Here is a 14,882-nt window from a genome sequence, read left to right as displayed (position 1 = left end):
AGGAGTAACTAGAGATCAAACCCAGGGCTTTGTGTATGCAAGGCAAACACTTTGCCATTGAGCTACATTCCACCCTCTCTCCTTGAGGGAGGACTTGTGATTTGCTTCTAACCAACAGAATATAGCAAAGTTGATGCAAATTATTCCCATGATTATGTTACATTTTATGGCAAAGAAATGGGATATCATTTCTTTGTCCAGTAAGCATACTGGTTCTCATTCTTTTACTGGACTTAAAAGAAGCAGGAAGCCATGTTGTGACCTGCCTATGCAAAGAATCACACGGCAGGGAATTAGAGGCACCCTCTAGGAGACAAAAATAGCATCCAGCCAAGAGCCAACAAAAAACTGAAGCTTTCAATCCTACAGCCACAATGAAATGAATTCTGCCAACAACCTAACTGAGCTTGGAAGTGGAGACTTCTCTAGTCTAATCTCCAGGCAAGAACCCAGCCCTAGTCAACACCTTGACCACAGCTTGTTGAGATCTCAAAGAAGAGAACCAGCTAAGATATGTCTGATCTTACAGAAACTGTGAGCTAATAAATGTGTATTGTTTTATGCCCCTAAGTTTGTGGTAATTTGTTCTGCAGCACAGAAAACTAATACAAAAAGAATGAGAAACTTAACAAATCTAAAAGCAAATTTATTTATTTATTTATTTTTGGTAGTGCTGGGAATTGCACCCAGGGTTTAGCACATACCAGGCAGGCACTGTTCCACTGAACTACATTCCCAGCCCTTAAAACCAAATTCTTGATTGTCAATATCCCCCTAAAAAGCAAAAAAAAAAAAAAAAAAAAAAAAAAAAAAGAAAGAAAAATGTTCTATTGTCCATCTCAATAAATAGCAACTCCATTCTTCTACTTTCAATCAAGCCAAAAACTATGCAGTTAATGTTAACATCTTTCTCTAAAACTTGACATCCAATGCAAGAGCAAATATTATTTGCTTTACAATCAACAGACATCCAGAATCAAACTTTCTCTCACTACCAACACTGCTACCTCATTGGCTCAAGCCACTATCACTTCTCATGTACATTTCTGTAACAGCTCCTAACTGGTTTTTCTGCTTTAATTCCAAAAAGCACAAGAAAAATCCTGTTGTGTGTGCTTATTTTTTTTTGTCTTTTTCAGTACTGGAGACCAAACACAAGGACACAAAGAACCAGGTAGGAGAATTTTGTGTCTGAGACCAGCCTCAACACCCAGTGAGACCATCTCAAAAAAATTTTTAAAAAGTGGGCGGGGAGTGGGGGGGGGGGAGGGGGTCCCCTGCAGCTGTGGCTCAGTGGTAGCGCACTTGCTGCTGGCATGTGTGAGGTGCTGGGTTCAATTCTCAGCACCGCATATAAATAAAATAAAGGTCAATCAACAACTAAAAAAAAAAAATTTTTAAAGGAAAAAAAATTTAAGCTAGACAGAATGGCACACTCCTATAATCCCAGAGACTCAGAAAGTTGAGACGGGAGGATGGCAAATTCAAAGCCAGCCTTGGCAACTTAGCAAGACCTGTCTCAAAATTAAAAACAAAAAGGGGCTCAGTGGTAGAGTACCCCTGAGTTCAAGACCCAGTACCACAAAACAAATAAATAAATAAATTTCCAATACAGCCAGGATAAATCTGTTGAAATGAAGATGATTCACCTCTTGAAACCATTAGTCTGTGTCTCAAGTTAGTACAAAAGTCAAATAATCACATCTTTCTGATGTTACAAATTAGAAAATATTCTAAATCATTGTTCTCCATGAAATTCTACCTCCATTTCATGTAGGTAGAATTCTCCTACATGAAATCTACTGCTCTAGGTTTTGAGAAGTCCATAGTAAAACAACTCTAAATATACTTTATATAAAATAAAATAAAACCAATTGGTCTTAACTGAGTGTGGTGGCACACAACTGTAACCCAAGACTCAGGAATCTGAGACAGGAGGATTACAAGTTTGAGGCCAGCCTGTGTGACTTACTTAGCAAGACCTGTCTCTAAAAGTTTTAAGAAGGGCTGGGGTTATGACTCAGGGGTAGAGCACCACTGGATCCAATGCCCAGTACTACTGAAAAAAAAAAAAATTCTTTGACAAGAGATTTAAATCAAATCCACCTTTCCTCTTTATATTTCAACATTTTAAAGTCTTTTCTTGTCTAGTTCTTTTTCTGAAGATTAGTAATAAAATATCTGAAATAACTTTCATACAACATATTCCTAACTTTGGTCCTTGCCTTACCTGTTGAGCAATATGAGAAATATGAGCTCCCTGAACTGCTGAACCAGGTTGAGGTGTAGTCTCTGAAGTGTTACTCTTGTGGGAATCTTCCATAATCAACTAAAAGGAAAAAAAGTCAGTTAAAATAAAAAATGCTACAAAATACTTATCTCATACTATATAATCATGTAAAACTCATCATTTGGTTGCCACCATGAAAGGGAACTGAAAGCTGTAGTATGTAAAAAAGAGATATTCCTTGCATACTATTTTAAATTTTCTGAATTCTGACACACATAAGTACATGTTTAAATTTAGTAAATAGCATAATATGACTAAATTTTCAATGTTACCCACTCAGAATGTATATGTTCATGAACACATATACTCCTTAATACAAGCTAGGGAATAGTTTCTAATTGCATACATAGTTTCATGTAAACAACGTATTGAGTATAAATTGAACAAATAAATAAATAAAACCATTCCTAAGGAGTTTCTAAAGATCTAGATGGTCAAAATAATCAACTGCAAGATATGCAAACAGGGTAAGAACGAAAATATGTAAATTTTAAGAGACTGACTATGTCAAGTGGTAGGAGAACCACTAACAAAGAGATTGGTAAATTGGTGCACTGGAGGCTGAGACAGGAGGATTGTAAGTTCAAAGCCAGCCTCACCAAAAGAGAGGCACTAAGCAACCTAGTGAGACCCTGTCTCTAAATGAAATACAAAAATAGGGCTGATTTAAATTAGTCAAGTGCCCCTGAGTTCAATCCCCAGAATTACCGAGAGAGAGAGAGAGAGAGAGAGAGAGAGAGAGAGAGAGATAGATAGATAGATAGATATAGATAGATAGATAGATATAAAAGATCTGGGTAAAATGTAAGGTATTTATGGTTATATGCAAAGATATTAAAAAAAACAGCTGGTTAGCAAGCATATGAAAAGACAGTTAACATCATAATCATTATCACTAGAGAAATAAAAAAGCAAAACCACAATAAGATACCACCTCACATCTACTAAAATGGCTAATATAAAAACAAAAAGAAAAAAGTGACAAATATTGGCAAGGATATGGAGAAACTAAAATTGTACGTTAGAAGTGAAAAATGGTACAGCTGTTATGGAAAACAATACGGAGGCACCTCAAAAAACTAAGCAGAATTTCCAAATGACTCAGCATTTTCCCCTCTGGATATACATATCCAAAAGAGTTTGAAAGCAAGCCAGGCATGATGGTACAGGCCTGTAATCCCAGCAACTTGAGAGGCTGAGGCAGGAGAATTACAAGTTGGAGGCCCACTGGGAAACTTAGCAAGACCCTGTCTCAAATTAAAAATCAAAAGGGCTGAGGATGCAGTTCAATGGCAGAACATATGCCTAGCAAGTACTACAAGGCCATAGGTTTGATTCCCAGTACCACCAAAAAAAAAAAAAAAAAGAAAAAAAAAAAAAAGAAAGCAGGTTCTTGAAAAGATATTTATGCATACACATAGCAGCATTATTCACAATAGGTGAAAGCAAAAGGTAGAAGCATCCCAAATGTTCATCAATGGATGAATGGATAAATAAAGTATATGTACTTGCAACAAAGTATTATTCAGTTTAGAAAATAAGGAAATTCTGACCATGCTACCATATGGATGAACTTTGGGTACATTACACTAACTGAGCCAGTTGCAAAAAGGTAAACACTGTGACTTCACTCATATGAGCTATCTAGAGTAGTTTTAAATCAGACTGCCAACGACTGGGTGAAGAAATGGAGGGTTGCTTAATGGGCATGAAAAAGTTCTGGAAAACTTTTTCACACACATTGTACAACCATGTGAATATACATAACACTAATGAATTATTTACATTTCAAAATGTTAAATTTTATGTTATGAGTAGTATACACAATTAAAAATTTGAGATAGCAAATCTAGGTATATTCCTCTTAGTATTACCAACTTAACTGTGAAGTTTAAGCTTACATACATATTCTTTTTACCTCCTTTTGTTTTTTGAAGTCAGAAAACAAATTCCTTTTTAATGTCTGAATTGAAGCTACTGTTTTTAGTCATTGAAAAAAAAGATGCAGTAAGCCATGCATGGTGTGCACAACTGTAATCCTAGGAACTCCAGAGTCTGAGGCAAGAGAATCCCAAGTTCAAGGCTAGCCTAGGCAACTCAGTGAGATACTCAGCAACTCAGCAAGATCTGGTCTTGAAATAAGACATAAAAAATGACTGGGAATGTAGCTCTGTGGTAAAGCACCCCATGGTTCAGTCCCCAGTCAAAGAAATAAAAATTTGAAAGATAAAATGCATAAAATCACCTCATGCATAAAGTGGCTTTAATTTTTCCCTCTTAATTTTTTTCCCTTTTTTCTAACTTGGAAAATTTACAATAGAAAGAAAAAAAGAATGTCAAATCTTAATCAATTCCAGGTGTGGCAGCACACACCTATAATCCCAGTGCTCAGGAGGCTGAGGCAGGAGGATCATGAGTACAAAGCCAGCCTCAGCGTCTTAGCAAAGCCCTAAGCAATTCAGTGAGATCCTATGTCTAAATAAAAAATACAACAACAAAAAAAGTAGGTGGGGGTGGTTAGGGAAGTATCTTACTAATTAAGTGCCGCTGCATTCAATTCCTAGTACCAAAAATTTTTTAATAAATTAAAAATACTGTCTGATTTCTTCTCAGTCTTCTAAAAGAAGATAACCTATTTTCTATCATGTCATAAATAATCACTCCTATCATTCTACCATTTCCTAAACACAGCCTTATGGTTTCATCTTATTATAAACCACATGCTCACATGTTTTATTGAAATTATCACAGCTTAACCTTTATTTGCTCACTTTTTGATTTGGTGTGGGGGGGGGCAGGGTGTGGTACAGGGATTAAACTCAGGGACACTAGGTCAATGAGCCACATCCCCAGCCCTATTTTATATTTTATTCAGAGACAGGGTCTCATTGATTTGCTTAGCATCCTGCTTTTGCTGAGGCTGGCTTTTAAACTGAAGATCTTCCTACCTCAGCTTCCCAAGCCACTACATGCTCACTTTTTCCTTAACTAATATTCCTAAAATTGAGGTTAAAATTAACAATGTTTAAAAAAAATGTTTAACAGAAGAAACTTTATGTGTACAAACATTTGGGGCAGGGTGGGTACTGGGGATTGAAACCAGTGTGCTACATCCCAGACCTTTAAATTTTTAATTTTTAAAACAGGGTCTCATTAAATTGCTGGGGCTGGTCTTAAACTTGTGATTTTTCTACTTCAGCCTCCCAAGCTGCTGAGACAGAGAACCTGACTAAAAAGCATTTTCTCTAAAAATAAAACAAGTTCCAAGCTGCAGCTGAAAGCTTATCCAAACAGGGCAGAATCACAAGGGGGCAGTAAAACATAGATTCAGAGAATATAAGAAAGGGCACTCTTGGAGCTGGGGTTGTGGCTCAGTGGCAGAGTGCTTGCCTAGCATGTGTTAGGCACTGGGTTTGAGTCTCAGCACCGCATATAAATAAATAAAATAAAGGTTCATCAACAACTAATAAAAATATTTTTAAAAAGGGCACTCTTAAGAAAACTTGCAAAGAAAGGAACATTATAAGATAGGCATCAAATTATGGGGTTTTTATTATTTTTTTGCAGCAGTTTGGGGGATCAAATGCAGGGCTCTGTGCAGGCTAGGCAACCACCCTACCACTGAGTTACATCCTTGGCCACCTAAGAGTTTTTAAATGTCATCCTGGATTTCCTGTTTTAGAGATGTGCAAATCAAGGTTCAAAGAAATTAATTTGCTATGGATGTGAATGAAAGACCTGAAGCTAGAACTGTATTAATCGGAAGTCTCTGTGTTCTTTTATTCAGTATTGCTTCTCTTCCAAGAGTACCAGGAATACCCTTCGATTAATCCTTCCTGACTGCTCCAGGTTCCTCTTAATGTTTACAATGTCTTGCACATATGCTAATAAGCAAGACAGCATATGTTCCCCTTCTTCTTATAGCACTTATCACAGTATTGTAATGCAGTAATTTTCTGTCTCCCTACCAGAAAGTTAAGTCCTAGGAAATCAAAGACCACATCCTGTTCCTAGGATAGCAATAATAATCTCATATTAACGTTGAATTTTTTTTCCCTTTATTTCCTTGTTTACTTGGAAATACTGATTTAAAACTAATAGGACAATGGCTAGAGAAATATCCTTAGAGGATTACTTCACCCCACCTTTAGAAACGGGGCAATTAAAGCACAAGAAAAGTTGCAGCCATATCACGCCCTGCTTTGGAAATTCATAATAATGAGATGACATTACTAAAAGGCATTTTTGAAAGGACTACCACCTACTGGGGATACAGCAGTATTGCACAGATATATCAGACCAAACAAGGTTAAAGAGCTATCACATTCAATTCGGAACCGTGGATTTTAACTAAAAGGTACATTGTAAAGTCGACAGGAAGAAATCCAGCATTTTACTAAAACGCATATTCTGTTAGTAGCAAGTGTCTCGGGATAAAATACTGTACAAACTCTCATAGGTGAGGCCAGTTTAACAATGATCCCTACCAGAACTGCACTGAAATGGCCTTAGAAGTGTTAAATGCTCTCAAAAAACTATTGGTCCAACGCTTTTCAAATGCTGACAAAATAGCAAACATTATTTAACATTCATGATAATTTCAGTGATTAAGCTTCACGCTCCAAGGCATAGTTGAAGCTGACAAATACCAGGCTTCACTTTTCCTTACGTGTTTGTTTTTACAGTACTGGAGATTGAACCCAGGGCCTTGGGCATGTTAAGCAAGTGATCTACCACTAAGCCACATTCCTAGTCCTTGCTTTATGATTAAAAAAAAAAAAAATCAGAGAAAAGTGTCCTCGGCTTGCCCTTCGTCCAGGCGGGAAACAAACGACTGTTTGTCAGTGCCAGCCACGTAAAAACCTGTTCTCTTTCCTGCCCATCAGCCGCACCCTTCCAACACGGTTCGATTACGGCACTAACTGCGTCCCCACTAGATTGTAAGCTGCTTGAGGGATGACAGTTCTCGTCCTCCAGGGCAGGCACACACGGGCCGAGAACGGACACCGTACCCCGGTCAAGGCTACTCTGCCCTCCCCGGTTGCTAGCCCAAGACCGCGACCTCCGGCCTCCGACCGCAGAAGGCGGGCCTCTAGCCTAATACCGCCCGCGGCACCAAACTCTTGGCTTTATTTTCATTTGGGGCCGAGGGCAGGGAGGAGACCAACCACTGAAAGGACACCTCGCACAGCAAAGGCGCTAGGGCCGGAAGCGCACTCCTCCGGGCCCCCACGCAGCCCCTCCCCCTTCCGCCGCGCCCCTCCCCCACCGGAGCCGCCAGCGCGACCCCCACCCGGCGCGCGACGGGTTCAGAGTCCCGCCGGCACCGCGCTCCCGCGCCCTTCCCGCCCCGGGCCAGGGGCGCTCGTCCCACCCCGCCCCCCACTTACCTGTGGCTGCCGCCTCGCTGCAGTCCGGGGCGGGAACTTCCACTCCCCCCTCCCAAGTGGATCCGAATTCACTACCCACTTCCCCACCCCCCCTTTCGAGGCGAGGGACGTGCTTCTTTCTCAGGGTCAGGCGGGGCAGGGAGAATCAGTGTCACTCAACAGCCAACTGTCCTAAGCTACCGTTTCTCGGCAGTCAGGGCCGCCACTGGCGGCATGATCTACACCAAGCAGGGGGCAGGGGAGGGGGGCAAAACTCAGTGCAAGTGTGCGTGGGGGGTGAGGCTGGGCGGGGCCTCCGTGCGGGCCGCAGTGTGCGTCATTGCGCTACTCACGTGACGCGCCGCCATGTTGGCCGGCCTCTATCGAGTCATGAGCTGTGCCCGCGGCATTTGCTAGGAACGCTCTGAATGTTGCCTGCGGTTTCCTGTCGTTTCTGGCTGTGTATCCCAGCTCCTCCTCCAAGTCCGTTTCCGAAGCCCCTCAACAACTAGGTGCTTTCTGGCGGCTGTTCTGTCTGCGTGGAGCAGGTTTCTTCGCTCTCGGCTCTGCTCCTCGCAGTGGTTTGGGTGGTCAGGCTCCGTTTGTGCTTCCTGACTTTGATGCCTGCCCTATCCGCTTCTCGTAAGGAGAAAGGGCTTGAGGCTTGTCTTCCTCAGCTTTTCTTAGTTTACTCAGAGCTTTGTTTTCGGTATTGGGGATTGAAGCCGGGGTGCTCTACCACTGAATACTGTACCCTTTTTATTTTTTGAGGCAGAGTCTCACTAAGTTTGCTAGGCTGGCCTCGAATTGCAGTCCTGTTGCTTCACCCCACCGAGTCGCTGTTAAACAGCCTTGTGCCGCCACACCCAGTGATAATTCTATGAGTAGAGTTAGATCATTTATGTGAAAGAATTTTTTCTGTTTTTTGCGATGCTGGGTATTGAACCCAGAGCCTCACACATGCTAGGCCAAGTCTTACCTTTGAACTACGTCCTAGCTGAAAGGACTTTATACACAGATTGATTTAAAACAAAGCAAAACGAGGCGCCAGTAGAGTGTGGCATTTTGGTGCACAGATTTCTTCCAACTTTTTAAAAAGTATTTATGAAAAGTTTAGTAGAAATTAGATGCTATGGCACACACCTGTAATCCTTGTGTCCTGCAGTCCCAGCTACGCAGAAGGAGGATCCAAAGTTTGAGACCAGACTGAGGGACTTAGTGAGAGCCTGTCTTAAAAAATTTTAAAAAGGGCGGGGCGCGGTGGCTCACGCCTGTAATCCCATCTCATCAGCTGGAGGATTGCGAGTTCAAAGCCAGCCTCAGCTACTTAGAAAGGCGCTAAGGAAAAAAGGGCTAGGGGTGTGGTTAAGTGTCCCTGAGTTCAATCCCCAGTACCAAAAAAGTAAAAAGGGCTCAGGATGTAGCTCAGTGGCAGACTGCTTGCTTGGCACATATTATGTTTTAAAAAATAGTTGTAGATGGACAGCATGCCTTTAATTTTTTTTTTTTTTTTAATGTGATGCTGAGGATTGAACCCAGTGCCTCACAGGTGCAAGGCAAGCACTCTGCCACTGACATACAGCCCCAACCCTAAAATATTACTATATATATATGTAATTTCTCTGGATAAGGAATTACTTTATTCTGAGTTTTTTTTCCTTTATGCTTTTAAAAAATTTTTCTAGATGTTCTTTTAGGGCTTTATAGTGATATAAATGGCAAGTGGTGAACTTTAGTATGTTTTTGGCAAAAGAAAAAGTTACACAAATTTTTTGTGAAATTGTACTTGAGATTCTTATTGTAGAAACTTGATTTAGTGGAGATAAATGTTTTTCTGTGTTTTAAAAAAATACATATATTTTTTAGTTGTAGATGAACACTATACCTTTATTTTATTTATTTTTAATGGTGCTGAGGATCAAACCCAGTGCCTCACTCATCCTAGGCAAGAACTCTTCCTCTGAGCCACAACCCCAGCACCCCTTTTCTGCTTTTGACCTTTTGAGCCAAATAGTGATTTAAACCTAAGGAGTGTGTATGACTCACACTCTGAAGAACTCATTATATTAAAAAAATTAACATATATACATATAAACATAGATGTGGCTGTGTTAATTATATTAAGTCCTTTGGGTATAAACAAAGAAGTGGGATAGCTGGGTCAAATGGTGGTTCCATTCCAAGTTTTCTAAGGAATCTCCATACTGCTTTCCATAGTGGTTGTATCAATTTGCAGCCTCACCAGCAACATATGAGTGTGCCTTTTCCCCCACATCCTCACCAACATTTATTGTTGTTTGTATTCTTGATAATTGCCATTCTGACTAGCATGAGATGAAATTTTAGAGTAGTTTTGACTTGCATTTCTCTAATTACTAGAGATGTTGAACATTTTTTCATATATTTGTTGATTGATTGTATATCTTCTTCTGATAATTATCTGTTCAGCTCCTTAGCCCATTTATTGATTTTTTTTTTTTGGTGTTAAGTTTTTTACATATCCTGGAGATTAGTGCTCTTTTTTGCATGTGGCAAAAATTTTCTCTCAAAATGTAGGCTTTCTTCATCTCATTGTTTCTTTTGTTGAGAAGAAGCTTTTCAGTTTGAATCCATCACATTTATTTATTCCTGATTTTATTTCTTGTGCTTTAGGAGTCTTGCTAGTCTTGCTAAGGAAGTCAGATCTTAGGCTGACATGGTGAAGATTTGGGCCTACTTTTTCTTTTATTAGGTGCAGGGTCTCTGTTCTAGTGCCTAAGACTTTGATCTACTTTGAGTTGATTTTTGTGCAGGGTAAGAGAGAGAGGTTTAACTTCGTTTTGCTACATATGGATTTCCAGGTTACCCAGTATCATTTATTGAATAGGCTATCTTCTCCAGTGAATGTTTTTGGCACCTTTCTCTGGTATGAGATAACTGTATTTATGTGAGTTTGTCTCTGTGTCCTCTATTCTTTACCATAGGTCTACATTTGGTGCCAATACCATGCTGTTTTTGTTATTATATCTCTATAGTATAGTTTAAGGTTTGGATTGTGATGCCTCCTGCATCACTTTTTTTTTTTTTTGGTGGGGGGGCTAAGGATTGCTTTGGCTATTCTATTCTAGGTCTCTTATTTTTCCAAATGAATTTCATGGTTGCTTTTTATCTTCCTATGAAGAATGTTATTGGGATTTTTATAGGAATTGCATTATATATGTATAACATATGTATGGCCATTTTGATAATATTAATTCTGTCTATCCAGGAGCATGGGAGATCTTTTCATCTTCCGAGGTTTTCTTCAATTTCTTTCTTTAGTGTTCTGTAGTTTTCATTGTAGAGGTCTTTCACCTCTTTATTAAATTGATTCCCAAGTAATTTTATTTTTTGAGACTATTGTGAATGGAGTAGTTTTTCTAACTTCTCTTTCAGTGGATTCATTACTGATGTATAGGAATGTGTTTTGACTTTATGGGTGTTGATTTTATATCCTGCTACTTTGCTGAATTATTTATTAGTTCTAGAATTTTTCTGGTGGAATTTTTTTGATCTTCTAGATATAGAATCATGTCATCAGCAAACAGTGATAGTTTGAGTTCCTCTTTACCTATTTGTATCCCTTTAATTTCTTTCTTCTAATTGCTCTGGTTAGAGTTTCAAGGATGATGTTGAATAGAAGTGGTGAAAAGAGGACATCCTTGTCTTGTTCCAGTTTTTACAGTGAATGCTTTCAAGTTTTCTCCATTTAGAATGAATCTGGCCTTGGGTTTAGCATTATATAGCTTTTACAATGTTGAGGTGTGTTCCTACTATCCCTAGTTTTTCTAGTGTTTTGAACATGAAGATGTGCTGTATTTTGTCAGAAGCTTTTTCTGCATCTATAGAGATGATCATATAATTCTTGTTTTAAAGTCTATTAGTATGATGAATTATGTTTATTGATTTCCATTTGTTGAACCAACCCTGCATCCTGGGATGAACCCCACTTGATTGTGGTAAACTATATTTTTAATAGGTTTTTGTGTGCAATTTGCCAGAATTTTTGAAAAATATTTATTTTTAGTTGTAGTTGGACACAATAGCTTTATTTATTTATTTATTTATTTTATGTGGTGCTGAGACTTGAACCCAGGGCATCACATGTGCTAGGCAAGCACTCTACCACTAAGCCACAACCCCAGCCAGATTTTTTTGTAATATTTAGTTGGACACAATACCTTTATTTTATTTATTTATTTATGGTGCTGACGTTTGAATCCAGTGCCTCACACATGCTGGGCAAGCACTCTACTGCTGAGCCACAACCCAGCCCAATTTGCCAGAATTTTATTGAGAATTTTTGCATCTATGTTCATCAGGTATATTGGTCTGAAGTTTTCTTTCCTTGATGTGACTTTGTCTGGTTTTGTTATCAGGGTAGTATTAGCCTCAGATAATGAGTTGGGAGGGTTCCCTCTTTTTCTATTTCATGGAATACTTTGAGGAGCATTGGTGTTAATTCTTCTTTGAAAGTCTTGTAGAACTTGGCTGAGAATCTGGTCCTGGGCTTTTCTTTGTTGAGAGGCTTTTGATGGCATTTTCTATTTCATTACTTGAAATTGACCTGTTTAAATCATGTGTGACCTCCTCATTTAGTTTGGGTAGGTCATATGTCTCTAGAAATTTGTCTTCAATATTTTCTATTTTATTGGAGTATAAATCTTCAAAATAGTTTCTAATTATCTTCTGTATTTCAGACAGGTCCATTATGATACTTCCTTCTTCATCTTATATTTTAGTAATTTGAGTTTTCTGTCTTTTTCTCTTCATTAACATGATGAGGGGTTTATCTATTTTATATATTTTTTCAAAGAGGCAACTTTTTGTTTTGTCAATTTTTCCAATTCTTTTGTTTTGATTTCTTTAATTTCAGTTCAGCTCTGATTTAAATTATTTCCTGTCTTCTGTTTTTGGTGTTGATTTGATCTTTTTTTCCCCCCTAGGGCTTTGAGATGTAGTGTTAGGTCATTTATTTGTTGATTTTTTTATTCTTTTTTTTTTTTAAATTTTTAATATTTATTTATTTATTTTTTAGTTTTTGGCAGACACAACATCTTTGTATGTGGTGCTGAGGATCGAACCCAGGCCGCACGCATGCCAGGCAAGCGCGCTACCGCTTGAGCCACATTTTTTATTCTTTTTTTGAGCCACATTTTACCGCTTGAGCCAGATTTTTTATTCTTTTAATGAAAGCACTCAATGCAAAACTTTCCTCTTAGTACTGCCTTTATAGTGTTCCAGAGATTTTGATATGTTGTATCAGTATTCTCATTTACCTCTAAGAATTTTTTTTATTTCATCCTTGACTTCTACTATCCATTCTTCATTCAATAGTGTATTATTTAGTCTTCATTTGTTAGAGTAGCTTCTATTTTGTATTTTCTTATTGATTTCTAATTTCATTACATTGTGATCTGATAGACTGCAGGGTATTATCTCTCTTTTTTTTTTATATCTTATGCTTTGTGGCATAAGATTGGTCTATTTTAGAGAAGGAGCCATATGCTGCTGAGAAGAAAGTATATTCGCTCATTGATGGATGAAGTATTCTGTATATGTCTGTTAAGTCTAAATTACTGATTTTATTATTTAGTTCTATAGTTTATTTAGTTTTTGTTTGGAAGATCTGTCCAGTAGTGAAAAAGGTGTGTTAAAGTCACCCAGTATTATTGTGTTGTGGTCTATTTGATTCTTGAAATTGAGAAGGATTTGTTTGATGTACATAGATGTGCCATTGTTTGGGGCATAAATATTTACAATTGTTATACCTTGCTGATATACACTTCCCTTAAGAAGTATGAAATGTCCTTTTTGTCTCTTCCAATTAACTTTGGCTTGAAGTCTACTTTATCAGAGATGAGGATGGAAAACCCTGCTTGTTTAAGCAATCCATATGAGTAATATTTTTTTTCCCATCCTTTCACCTTCAGCCTGTAGATGTCTTTTCCCATGAGGTGAGTCTCTTGAAGATAGCATATTATTGGGCCTTGCTTTTTAATCCAGTCTGCCAGTCCTTTTGATTGATGAGTTTAGGCCATTAACATTCAAGGCTATTATTGAAATATAATACCCTGTCATTTTGATTTATTTCTGGTTTTTAATTTGATGTAGTTTTTCCTTTGGTTGAATATCCCTTTAGTGTAGATCCTCCCTTTGCTGGTTTTCTTTTTATCTTTTATATATCTTCACATTTTTTTTATATATATCTACATATATACACATATACATATGTGTGTGTGTGTAATCTGTAGTTTTCTTTCCTTGATGCATCTTTGTCTGGTTTTATTATCAGGATTATACTGACTTTATAAAGTGTATTTGGGAGCATTCCCTCTCTTTCAATTTCATGGACTAATTCGAGAAAGACTGGTGTTAAGTTCTGTAAAGTCTGGTAGAATTCAGCTGAGAATCCATCAGTTTATAGACTTTTCTTTTTGGGAGTCTTTTAATTGCTGTTTAAATTTCTATTCTGTTTAGGTTTTCTCTATCTTTCTGATTCAATATGGGCAGGTCATATGTGTCTAGAAATCTGTCATTATCTTCCAGGTTTTCAAGTTTATTAGAGTATCAATTTTCAAAATAAGTTCTGATAATCCTCTGATTTCAGAAAGTTCTGTGGTGGTATCTCCTCTTTTATTTCTAATCCGTTTTGATTTGCTCCTTCTCTTTCTTTTGGCCAGTTTACCTAAGGGTTTGTCATTCTTCTTTTTATCTTTTCAGAGAACCAACTCTTCATTGCATTGATCCTCACTATAGTTTTTCTTATTCTCAATTTCATCGATTTGAGCTCTGATCTTAATTATTTCCCTGTCTTCTACTGGTTGGGATTAGTTTGTTCTTTTTCTAGGACCTTGAGATGGAGCAAAAGCTTATTTATTTAGGACCTCACTCATTTTTTAATGTAGGCACTCAGTGCTATAAATTTTCTAATTCAAACTTCTTTCACACTGTGCCAGTAATTTCAATATGCTATATCTTTGTTCTTATTCATTTCTAAGAATTTCTTAATTTCTACTCTCATTTTCTTCTGTGATACATTCTTCATTGAGAGAGTATTGCTCAATCTCTCTGTATTTATGTTGTTTCTATTATTTCTCTTGCTGTTGATTTCTATTATAATTCCATTAGGACCTGATCGGATACATGAGATTACATTGATTTTCTTTTATTTGCTAAGAATTGCTTTGTGGCCTAGAATATGA

General features: G+C 37.9%; 1 protein-coding gene across 4 annotated transcripts in view; it reads right to left on the bottom strand.

The window, feature by feature from the left end:
* Nucleotides 1-8,228, bottom strand: part of ATF1 (activating transcription factor 1) — a 42,538-nt gene extending 34,310 nt beyond the window's left edge. Inside the window, exons 1-2 of one of the 4 annotated variants that reach the window (XM_081310593.1) lie at nucleotides 8,013-8,228; nucleotides 2,231-2,329 (exon numbers count right to left, since the gene is read on the bottom strand). In XM_081310593.1, the coding sequence (XP_081166719.1) occupies nucleotides 2,231-2,329; nucleotides 8,013-8,027 (114 nt within the window). In that variant the 5' untranslated portion in view covers nucleotides 8,028-8,228. Of the gene's footprint in view, nucleotides 1-2,230; nucleotides 2,330-7,680; nucleotides 7,975-8,012 lie in introns of those variants that run through there. The other 3 variants (XM_081310595.1, XM_081310594.1, XM_081310596.1) reach the window with 3 other exon arrangements.
* Between the last annotated feature and the right edge of the window lie 6,654 nt (nucleotides 8,229-14,882).

This window comes from Spermophilus citellus (genome assembly GCF_964194105.1).
Source record: "Spermophilus citellus genome assembly, chromosome: 10".
NCBI lineage: Eukaryota > Metazoa > Chordata > Mammalia > Rodentia > Sciuridae > Spermophilus > Spermophilus citellus.
This window is presented reverse-complemented; position numbering and strand designations above follow the sequence as displayed.